This window comes from Salvia splendens, chromosome 9 (assembly GCF_004379255.2).
Source record: "Salvia splendens isolate huo1 chromosome 9, SspV2, whole genome shotgun sequence".
NCBI lineage: Eukaryota > Viridiplantae > Streptophyta > Magnoliopsida > Lamiales > Lamiaceae > Salvia > Salvia splendens.
Window position 1 is genome coordinate 4348836 of NC_056040.1, and position 12235 is coordinate 4361070.

Below are 12235 nucleotides of genomic sequence, written 5' to 3' on the forward strand. Positions count from 1 at the left end.
CTATAAAAGAAAATCAGGAATGACTGGTGCTTGAGTTTCCAATGCTTCATCTGCTCTGTGCCGCGACCTGTGCTTACCATGCGCCACGCTATCACTTTTCTGCTTGTCTTTGCGATCATGTTCTTTATCCTTTGCTGAGCTTCGACGTTTCCTCTCTTTACCATGACCATGGTGTTTGCTACCAGCTTTACTGTGCTCGGATTGATCAGTTTTAGCTATGCCAGCACTTGACTCATCAGTCACCCTTCTTGATTTCGTTGGTTTTCTTCTTGATGACGATGAAGTTGTGGCTTCATCGCCTAGAAGCACTTTATTGACAGCACCCAATATTAGATCTGCCTTAGTCACAGTTCTATCTGTCGTGACATTAGTTACTTCCCCATCATCAAACTTCACAACCACTGGCCTACGCTTGGATTGACTAGGTTTTTTCCCAGTGATGAGCGATTTCTCTGCTAACTTCACAAGATCTTCAGCCTCATTGGTAACCTTATCTTTGGGGTCATGAGCAGGCAGGTAGTCATTGGACGTCGCCATTGTATTTCCTGGAGCAAGGTAATACAAACCGTGCCTCTTCCTATGCTCTGCAAGTAACGATGTTGATTCAGATGATGGTTCGGACTCTTCCTTACCCTGGGAATCTGCATTACTAGAGGCTTCCATGTATTGAGGTCTGACGAGAGAAAATGAAGTTAATAATGGCAATTTAACATCACCACAGATTTCTTCCAAATCGTCAAGATTTTCCTTGAGCCCCAACCCATCGGGTATAGTTACCCCCTCTTGTGCATTAACTGAGACTGGACCAAGATCTTCAGAACATGAATAAAAAATCAGCTTTACTGTTTCAGAAGCTTTCAGTTCTCCCTTAGCCTGATCTCCTTCACCATTGTCGAGAGAACCAAGGAGCATTGGTTTTATCAATTTAATCAATCCAAGGACATTGGTCGATCTCTCCAGCACTTCTACTTCATTACTTCCAGCTAAAGGCCCCAAATTAATTTCAGCAAGATTGACTAGAGCCAAGATGGATTCTTGAGTAAGATGATCTATTACTGAAGAAGCTGATAATGGATGGCCATTGGTAACAATCATATTTTGATCATCATCCAATTCAACATCAGATACTAATTCTGAATCTATCAATGTGGAGGGAGTTGAAGAATCATCTTCGTTCAACCTGAGATACGAGTACATACAGAACATCAACACCTTAAATGTGGAGTGTATATAGACAGCTCGCACAGATGGACTAAGGAGACTAGTCCGTGGCTGTAACAGTGCTTCCATGATCTCGAACGGGTTTCTTGAAAGCTTAATGTACTCTCCTGAAACCCAGGCAGCAGCAGCGAGCACTGCATGCATAAAAGGATTGCCAAGTAATGCAGGATCAATCACCAGGTCACGAGTAACGTGAACAAGCTGAGATCTAGCATCTTTAACCCTCATGCCAATGTCAATAAGTTGGGTTGCAATTTCATCCCCCTTTTGACAATGGGGTACCCTTGCCATTTCCCCAAGAAACAAAACATACCAATCGAAATCAAAAATCACTTCATAATAATTCCTACCACAAGTCAATAAGATGAATCCCAAGATCTCATTACAGAACTCCGGGTCAGACTTCAGAGAATGGCTGATCAAGATTCTACAAATTTCCATCACATTATCCTCAGAGAGGATACACATGACAAGCACATCAGAATCACTCAAGGCTTTAACCACTAAATCCTTGTTCTCAACTACTGCCGAAATATTTTTCTGTGCAACAATAGCAAGTGCTTGCAAGCCTGGATACTTAAGATTCTTGTTGTAAATTTTTTATTATTATTCTTTTTGTCCCATTTATGTTAATGAAAACTTTTAGGCATGGAAATTAAGAAATTACGTTAAAAGTAGGGAGAGAATAAAATATAAAAGATAAAAATATAATAAAGTAGGTGATTAAATAAAATAAAATAAAATGATTGAACGTTTTGTTAAATAAATAATTAAATATTTTGTTTCTTGTAAAAAAAATAAGTTAGTTGAGACATTCTAAAATTAATTGGGATCTAAGGGAATATATCATTTACAAAAAGAGAGATAAAACGGAATGAAAGTGATCAATAATCTTTAGTTTATGAATTAAATTACTATTCCCTTCGTCCAAAAAAAATGGAAAGTACTAACTCCGTTTATAATAGATAAAAGTTATAAATGACATAGATTTTAATGCGCAATTAGCAAAGTAAAAGAAAGAGAGTCAAAAGATGGTGAAAATATTGTTAGTGGATTATGAGTCACATTTAGAATAATATGTAAGGTTAATGTATTTGTTTGAAATTTTCCATATTTAGAATTTGTCTAATTTTGGTTGACACCCAAATGTTAAAATTAGTCTATTTCAAAAGAAACTTTCTATTTTTAGAAGTTAGACGATTTATTATGGACATTCTGACATGGAAAATGAGATTAATTTTTATGGACATAAAGAGTGCTCCATAATTTGATTGCAATTCGCAATTATCCTGTTAGACTATATTTTTTGGTGAATTGATGGTGACGTGGATGCCGAATTTTCCAACATAAACAAATTTTATTAACTAATCCCGAGATATTATATTACACTACGAGCCTTTTCGGTTTGCAAGGTTGTATCTCGAGATTAAATATGTAGTGTGTTTGATTCATAAGATTGAATCTCACAACTCAATCTAAGATGGATAATTGACCAACCCTCTACAACTAAAATATTCTCATTACTTAATCCCAGATTTATCTTGGTATTATTTTATCTAGCAAACCGAATACCCACCTAAAAGAATACACTTTCTAGTTTTGTGTGTAATATTCAGGATTGAACCAAAAAAAAAACTGCTACTACTAGTCTAAAATTCCTATTAACTACTTTGTTCTTAGAGCATCTCCAATGGCGGACGTCCGGTCGGACGTCGCGACGGGCGACCCGGACGTTCGCCACTGTGGCGTTTAGGGTCGGATACGGACGTCCCGTGAGGACGTCGGGTGTCCTCGGACGTCCCTGCGACGGGCGGGCGGACGTCCGCCACTGTGGCAAGGGTCGGACGTCCCGCTCGGACGTCCGAATTTTTTTTATTTTTTTTAAACCCTATATATACGGCTCGTTGAACTTCATTTCATTTGCACCACTTGTTGTTAACAAGTTTTAAACCCTATATATACGGCGACGAGGACAGCGCGGAGTGAGCCGGGGATGTTGGATTATGTATTTTTCTTTTTTTGAATGACTATGTATTTTGCTTTTTTCTAACTATGTGTTTTTTATGTTTTATGAATATGTATTTTTGCCCGTATTTTGCTTTCCCGTATTCCGTGTCAAAATTATATTTCCATTTTTTCGTAATTAAATTATTGTGATTTTTTTTATTGCGGGATGTCCTAGTGGGAAAGGCGGACATAGGAGGGGATGTCCTAGTGACGTGACAGTGGGATGAGAAGTCCTAGTGACGTGGCAGGAGGTGTTTTTGGGATGTCCTAGTGGATGTCCTAGTGGGATGTCCGCCCACTGGAGATGCTCTTAATGTTTGGGTACCACGTAGGATCTCTGGACAATTTACCCTACCGTGTGGATTATTGTGACCGCCCACGTAGTTTACTATGACAACTCGACGACATGAAACTCAGGGCATCTGCAGCGCTGGCTCGTTGCCAGCTCGGTCTCGTCTCGGCGAGACGAGACAGTTCGAGCCAGTGATGCGGCCACTCCGTCTCGTCCCGTATCCCTCCGCCGAGAGCATGTTGGCGAGCTAGCTCACCATGCGCGTTGGCCACGTGGCGAGCTCCACGTGAACGTCGTTTATATCCGTTGAATTTTTTTTTTTAAATTCCGAAAAAATTGAAAAAAATTCCCCCAAAAATACTAGCCGAACATACCCGTTTTTTTCCAATATTTTATTTTTTTTTCTATTTTTTTCAAGCCCCAATCACTTCTATAAATATCAAATCATTCCCACAAATTATACACCATAAAAAAAAACTCTCTATTCTCACTCAAACACTCTACATTCTTCATTTCAAAACATTATTCTTCTCCCAAATTTAATCCATTCATGGATCCATTTGAGCAAATGCTCGAATGATGGAAGAATCGCTAGAAGCAAAATTTGACAACCGTTAGACGATCACCGCATCACTTTCCATGATTATGCGGATTTCAATAAATTGTAATATTAGGATTTCAATTATGTATTTTTCGTATTTTCGAATGTTGTAATTTTCGTGGTTTTTAATGATTTTATGAATTATTAGTATTAATTTAATATTTCAATGAAATATTAATTGAATTTGTTGGAAATAAAAATAAAAATGAAATTGAATGAATAGTTAAGGGATGAGATGATTAAGAGATGGAGGGTTGCAGATATTGTCTCTTAGTTAAGAGAGGGGTAAAACGTGCAGTGAGACCCATGAATAGTTAAGAGATGAGACGGTATTGAGATGATATTGAGACAGGGATGTGGATGACCTCACTGCGCACAAAAACTTCTCTTTCTTTTTCTTCTAATTTTGTTCAAGCTCTGTTTTCACTTTAATCTTCGACAAGTAAAAGAAAAAAAATAAACAATTAAGAGTCTAAAATTATGATAAAAAATGCTTGAAATTTATGGAAAATATGGAATATTTGATTGGCATCACTTATATTAAATGAATTGTGTTTTATGTTTAAATAATATGATCAATTAAGTTTGAATCACTTTTTTTTAAGACCAAAAACAACATGAGCAACTTATAGTGAGGAGTATGTATGCTGAAGATTTATGCGAAATGCGAAAATGTACACTATGTAAGTACATTAAATTAGTAACAACTTTTTCACTATTATCACATCATTTATAAACCAAATCATTGAATAGTAGTACTAAAAGTAAGGAAGTCCATGATGAGTAGCGCTCTTGCTACTCGCTAGAATAGTTTATAGATTAATATTCCAAATTCAAATCAAACTTTTAATGCATCTTTCACGATTCAGATCTAGAATTGACGATGATGTTTTGTCAAGTTTTATGAATGACTAGAATTTAGAATGTTTTGAAAGTTATATATAGAGGTACACTACTAACATTTTGATAATGATTTCAACTACACTATAGAAGTCTAAATATTTTTAAAGCATTTAGTTAACATGAAAATGATGTTCTTCTCACACCACAATAAATATTTCTGTACGCCAAGGTGGAGTGTCAAACGAAATACTATTGTTAAATTTGATGGTAATAGAAGTGTAAATCCTCTAATAAGTTTGGTAGGAGCTAACTTTTATGGTATATGTCTATAATAAAATCGTGATAAAAAAATTAAGAATACACTAATACTCCTTACAGTATATGTTATTATTTGATGAATAAACGATTGAAATAAGGGGTAAAGTTTTGCAACCTAAGCAGAGTTTAGGGTCAAACCATTTGAAGATTCTAAAAATAACATAAAATAAAACATTATTAAATAATCCATTAAAATGATTAAATTCATTGGAATTGTCATTATTAGTTTACGGCTACAATTTTTCGAAATTACTTGAAATTTTGGCTTTCATAATTTCACACAGCAAGACATGGATTTAAAATAGCCGTTGCGCAATTAAACTAGCCGTTGTATGTTTTGAACTCAAAATCCAATCACCACTTCTCTCAGTCTCTCTCTCCACATTAGCCCACTCCCTCTTTCTCTCGCTCTCATTTCGCTTTCCATTTTTATTTGTTCATTTCTGGATAAACTCAGGTATGTGGACTTTGTTTAGTTCCTCTATTTTTGTTAAATTCGCTGTGTTTTGGTAAGAATTTCATATGCGGCTCCGCTTCTACGGATCTGTGTGATTTTGCTTCGATTGAGTTGGGGCAATTTTCCAAAATTAATATGAGCGTGGTTTTGTTAAGTCTTTTATTTATGGTAAGATGGATCTATGATTGTTCTCTGATTCGGTCGGAATTCTTCTATTTGCGTTGATTTGATTGAGTTTGTAATATTGGGGCTTTTTGTAGCTTTCGTCTTAATCTGTCTTGTTAACAGTTACCGTTCCATGCTTGCAAATTTCATCTTCTTGCTCAAAGATCTCAGTCTTCATTCCGTTTCTGCACAATGAAAATCTCATCGTCTTACTCAGCGTGCAGCTTGTTGCCTGAGTTTCATTTCAGCATATCCAAATTTGCATCAGCTTCTGAAATTAAGATAAGCTGATTGATATGATTTATTCAACGAGATGCCGATTTTAATTAGATGATGTTAATTACTACTTAATTTTATTTCAAATTGGAGCTGACCTGGGAAATAATTGGAAATAAGTGAACATTGGACTTTGTCAATAGGGAAAATCGTTTTTGGGTTGTCTTTCTCTCTTCAAATGTTTGTGGTCTATAAGCTTGGGGTTTCAGCTTCCTTTCCATGAATTTTCTTTTTGACCGAGTGACTATGAATTGCTCACAGACTAAATGGTTCATTTGTTGGTTCAATACACTCATTCACCTAATGAATATCAATAGCCTTATTCCTTACGTTATGTCATTAATATGGCCTCCTAATATGCAGATTGTTGTGTGTGGATCTTTTCAATCAAGGTCTGACATGGACTACAGAGCAGCTTGAATACAACAATCTATTATTTGTTCTTATAATATCATAGAGCCTCTGGTGAGGGGGCCTTACGTCGTGCTTCAGGTGGTGCTCCATTAGAGTGTTAGAAATTTATTCGGATAAGATGACTGTTAGAACGCCAGGCACACCAGCCTCAAAAGTGGACAGGACACAAGCAGCCGTCACTACAGGTGGAAACACAAATAGAGCAAGGGAAGAAAAAATTGTTGTAACTGTAAGATTAAGGCCTCTGAGCAAGAGAGAGCAATCATCTAAAGATCAGATAGCCTGGGAATGCATTGACGATCATACAATTGTGTACAATCCTAGTCCGCAGGAACGTGCAGCTTTACCTGCATCTTTTTCATTTGGTAATTACTAACCAAAACGTGGTATCATTCTTGCACAAGATTTTGGATGCCCTCTCCTGTTGTTTATAACTTAGTTGACAGAAAATACAACATGTTCTTCGCAGATAAAGTGTTCGGTCCTGATTGTTCGACTGAAAATGTGTATGAGGATGGAGTGAAAATGGTGGCATTATCTGCACTCAATGGAATCAATGGTAATTTTTTTCCTTATTAGATAGGAAAATTTATTTGCATAGCCTTGTATATATCTTACTTGATTTTTTTTCTCCTGATAAATTTCTGCAGCAACAATATTTGCATACGGACAAACTAGCAGTGGGAAAACTTATACGATGAGAGGAATCACGGAGAAGGCTGTTAATGATATTTACATGCATATAATTAATGTAAGTTTACACAACATTTTCTTTTAGCATAACTGGTAGAATAATATATACTGTATCACATACTTGCCAAAAATTGGAGCTCGACACAAATTGGTTAGAAACTAAAAGAAGTTGAGAATTTCACCGAAGAATTAGTTTTGTAAGATACTTTTTTTGCTTGGCTAATTGTTCTAATCAGTATTCATGATTTTTACCTTTTGACTACTATACAGACACCAGAAAGAGATTTCCAAATAAAGATATCTGGTCTAGAAATCTATAACGAGAATGTCAGGGACCTGCTGAACTCTGAATCTGGTCGAAGTCTTAAACTACTAGATGATCCAGAGGTGAAGATCTCTGCTGTTCTCACTATATTAAGTCTTAAGATTCAAGTTCATACTTCCTCTATTGGTTCCTGATGTCAACTTATTTGCAGAAAGGGACAGTGGTTGAGAAATTGGTGGAAGAGACAGCAAAAGATGATCAACACTTGAGACATTTAATCCATGTCTGTGATGGTAGGAAAAAATTCTCTCATGTATAGAACTTTATGTGGATCAGATGAAGTACCTTACTTACGAATACTCTACTCCATGCAGCTCAAAGACAAGTGGGTGAAACTGCACTAAATGATACTAGCTCCAGATCACACCAAATCATAAGATTGGTATGTATGTTTGCTTTTGTCATATCTATTGAATTAGAACAGATATTTAGAAGGCACTATAATTTTTCTTAACTGGAAATATTCTCACCTTAATGCAGACAATCGAAAGTACTCTCCGTGAAAGCTCAAATTGCGTGAGATCATATGTTGCCAGCCTGGTAAAAACCAAACATCAGATTTTCCTTATATTTTAATTAAGTTTTACCAGCAAACTGCAAATGATCTGTTTTCTTTCTCTCATTCTACAGAACTTTGTAGATCTAGCTGGCAGTGAAAGAACCTCACAAACAAACGCAGAGGGTATCAGGCTTAGGGAAGGGTGTCATATTAATTTAAGCTTGATGACCCTTACAACAGTAATCAGGAAGCTAAGGTAGGTGTTACCATCTGCTTTACATCATTCTCCTAGTTCCACTGCTTGGATAGTTATAATTGCAACTAATCCATTTCTATGCTCATCTTGTATCTTTGAAGTTTAATGCATGAATTTCGAGCATAAGTCAATAAATTCTCCATAAAACTTGAACACCATTTATGTGTGGAACTAATTTTTTTTGCCGTAATTTACTTTTCCTAGCTACTGATTTTCTTTATTTTTTTCGCATCCAGTGTGGGAAAAAGAAGTGGTCACATACCCTACCGAGATTCAAAGCTCACACGAATCTTGCAGCATTCACTGGGAGGAAATGCTCGCACTGCCATCATATGTACATTGAGTCCAGCAACAAGTCACGCTGAACAATCTCGTAATACACTTTTATTCGCTACCAGGGCAAAGGAAGTGACAAACAACGCTCAAGTGAACATGGTATTTTCTATTATCATATGCATGTTACACAAGTAAACATAGTTGTGCAGATGCATAATAATTTCTTTTTATGGCTCAAAATCATTCAATTATATTACTTGTTTGAATGATTCCATCAGGTAATTTCGGACAAACAGCTTGTTAAGCATTTGCAAAAGGAAGTAGCGAGACTTGAAGCAGAGTTACGTACACCAGAACCATCCAATGAGAGAGACATAAAACTTCTGCAGGTTAGCTAACATTTGTTGCTGTATTAAAGTTCAAGCATATGTCTACTACAGTAAGTCGGTAACTCTCATACTTAGTCAATCTGTTTGCTTAGATGGAGAAGGAGATGGAAGAATTGAGATGCCAAAGAGATCTGGCACAGTCTCAAGTAGAGGAGTTACGTAGAAAACTTGAGGATGAAAAGGTCTGCATTTCTTCTCAACATCTCCCCCCCCCCCCCCCCAACACACACACACACACTAATCTATGCTATGTTACATTGCATCAAAACAATTTTATTTACCTGGGATCTCATTTTAACCCTTTTTGTGTGCAGAAATTGAAACCATCTGATTCACATAGCCCTTCTGTGAAGAAGTGTCTGTCGTTTTCTGGCACTTTATTACCCAAAATGGATGGAAAGGAAAGAATACGAACTCTGGGAAGGCAGTCACTGAGGCAATCATCAACTGCCCCTTTCACGTTGATGCATGAGATCCGGAAACTTGAACATCTTCAGGAGCAGCTGGGTGAAGAGGCTACTCGAGCCCTTGATGTACTACAAAAGGAGGTTTCTTGTCATAGACTAGGCAACCAAGATGCAGCAGAGACTATAGCTAAGCTTCAAGCGGAGATAAGGGAAATGCGCTGTACTCAGCCTTCTGCTAAGGATGCAACTGAAGTTGAAAATGTCTTGCCAGTCAACAAGAGTATCAGTGCAAACCTGAAAGAAGAGATAACAAGACTTCATTCACAAGGAAGCACCATAGCCGATCTTGAGGAGAAACTAGAGAATGTCCAGAAGTCAATAGACAAATTAGTAATGTCTCTTCCAACTAAGAGAGATCAACCATCTACTGATAATAGTCCAAAGACGAAGAATCCCGACAAGAGAAAGAAAATACTGCCGTTGGCTTCAAATAGTGGTTTGAACATGCAAAACCTCATAAAGTCTCCTTGTTCTCCCTTAACTGCTTCTGACCAAGTATTGGACCGCGATATTGAAAACAGACCTCCAGTTTCTGATGCTCTATCCGGTGAAACTCACTCAGTTTCTGATAAAGACACTCCCACCAAAAGTGATGCCTCATCAAAGGAAAACACCCCATATAGACGTTCAAGTTCTGTCAATATGAGAAAAATGCAGAAAATGTTTCAAAATGCAGCAGAAGAGAATGTAAGGAGCATAAAAGCATATGTCACTGAACTTAAAGAACGTGTAGCCAAGCTTCAATATCAGAAACAGCTTCTTGTGTGCCAGGTACATTAACTCTCCTTGGGTATATATAGTGGTCTACAGAAATAGTATCACATGTGCCCCCAACCTCACATTTGAATCTTTATCCCTTCAGGTGCTTGAACTGGAAGCAAACGAGGCAGCGGGATATAATTTGGAGGAATGTGAGGATATCCCTGAGATCGAGGAGGAGCCACAAGCTCCATGGCATTTGGTTTTCAGAGAGCAGCAGCAGCAGATCATCGAGTTATGGGACATATGCCATGTCTCCATCATTCACCGAACCCAATTTTATCTGTTGTTCAAGGGGGACCCTGCCGATCAAATATACATGGAAGTGGAGCTCAGGCGCCTGACATGGCTGCAACAGCACCTCACTGAGATGGGAAACGCAAGTCCTGCCCCTCAGGCAGGAAACGAAGCCGTAGTCTCATTATCTTCAAGGTCTGATCTCTCTCCATAAAACATGTAGTACAATTTTTTACTTCATTGAGTTATCATTTCCAGATGCCTAACTGTCATTGCAATCTGTGGTGGTTCAGTATCAGAGCTTTGAAGCGTGAGAGAGAGTTTCTTGCAAGGAGGATGAACACACGCATGACAGCTGAAGAAAGAGAAGCATTGTTCATAAAATGGGACGTGCCATTGGATGGAAAGCAAAGAAGGTTGCAGTTTGTGAACAAGTTGTGGACCGATCCCCACAACGAGATGCATATACAAGAGAGCGCAGCGATAGTGGAGAAGCTTGTAGGCGGCGTTGGTGGAGGAAATTTGACAAAGGAGATGGTTGAGCTTAATTTTGCACTTCCAAGTGATAGAAGGCAATGGCATATGGACTGGAACCAGATACTCAAACCACCATCTTTTGTGAAGAATATTCTGTAAGTAAAGTTAATTTGATTACTCCATTTATTGTTTGCAGTTGCGGGAGACTCCTATTTCTTGGAGTCTCTCTCTGTCTGTCTCTTAGTTTTGTTGGATGTGTATAAACGATGTGACTGCTGATTGTTTTGCTTCACTCACATTGTGATGCAATTTGTAAGAACTCAGCTGCTGCTCACATTGGCTATTTTGTTCCAATTCTAGCTTTTTCATATTGTATTATTTTGTCTTACTGAGATTTGAAACACCGTACAATTGTTGAATGCTATACATCATTAAATACGGAGGTAAAGAGACAAGTATCAATTTACCTCTCGTATTTAAGAAGGTATTATACATTTTTCAATTTTGAAGAAGAGTATATTTACAACTCTTCTTCACACAAAGAGGTGTATATTTATACCTTCTTCTTGTTGAATGCTAAACATCATTAAATATGGAGATAAAGAAATAAGTATTAATAAGAAGAGTATTTGAGAATGTATTATACATTCTTTAATTTTGAAAATGTATATTTACTGCTACTCCACAAAAAATGTAAATTTATGGAGTAGTAGTTATTTTTCTATACCTTTTAGTTTACTTTCTTCCATTGGAATTCACTACTCCCTCCATCCCGGATAATTCGTCTCACTATGACCGAGCACGAGTTTTAAGAAATATAATGAAAAGTGAGTTGAAAAAGTTAGTGGAATGCGGGTGCTACTTTTATATATTAGTTTTATAATAAAATGTGAGTATGAATGAGTTAGTGGAATATGAGGTCCACTACAAAAAATGGTAACAGTGAAATGAGACAAATTATGTGGGACGGACCAAAATGGAAAAATGAGGCAAATTATCTAGGACGGAGGGAGTACTTTTTAATAAGGTATATTTGCCTTCATGAAGAGGTCAATGAGAAATATACCTTTTCAATTTATCTTTTTTCATTTGAAGATGAGATCAAAAAACCCTTGTCATCGGAGAATAAGAAAATGAGCAAGACAAGTAAGTATACAAGTGCAACAACCCTACTCAATGTATGGGCCATTTGGGAAGGTTTCCCAAGAATAAAAAGTAAATTCGTGAGAGCTTAGCCCAAAGCGGAAAATATCACACCAATGT

The 12235-nt window shown here is 37.1% G+C and overlaps 2 protein-coding genes across 2 annotated transcripts; one reads left to right on the top strand and one right to left on the bottom strand.

Annotated features, from left to right (window-relative positions):
* Window positions 1-6109, bottom strand: LOC121748149 (AP-3 complex subunit delta-like). The gene is made up of 2 exons (XM_042142375.1): window positions 6032-6109; window positions 1-1806 (listed from the first exon to the last, which is right to left on the bottom strand). Exons 1-2 carry the CDS (start codon window positions 6107-6109, stop codon window positions 1-3), a joined length of 1884 nt encoding a protein of 627 aa, XP_041998309.1.
* Window positions 5607-11364, top strand: LOC121747095 (kinesin-like protein NACK1). The gene is made up of 15 exons (XM_042141078.1): window positions 5607-5739; window positions 6544-6959; window positions 7064-7153; window positions 7245-7345; window positions 7558-7674; window positions 7764-7845; window positions 7927-7994; window positions 8093-8152; window positions 8243-8367; window positions 8604-8802; window positions 8922-9032; window positions 9125-9214; window positions 9347-10270; window positions 10362-10690; window positions 10789-11364. Exons 2-15 carry the CDS (start codon window positions 6713-6715, stop codon window positions 11129-11131), a joined length of 2886 nt encoding a protein of 961 aa, XP_041997012.1. The 5' UTR covers window positions 5607-5739; window positions 6544-6712; the 3' UTR covers window positions 11132-11364.
* Window positions 11365-12235: the final 871 nt, after the last annotated feature.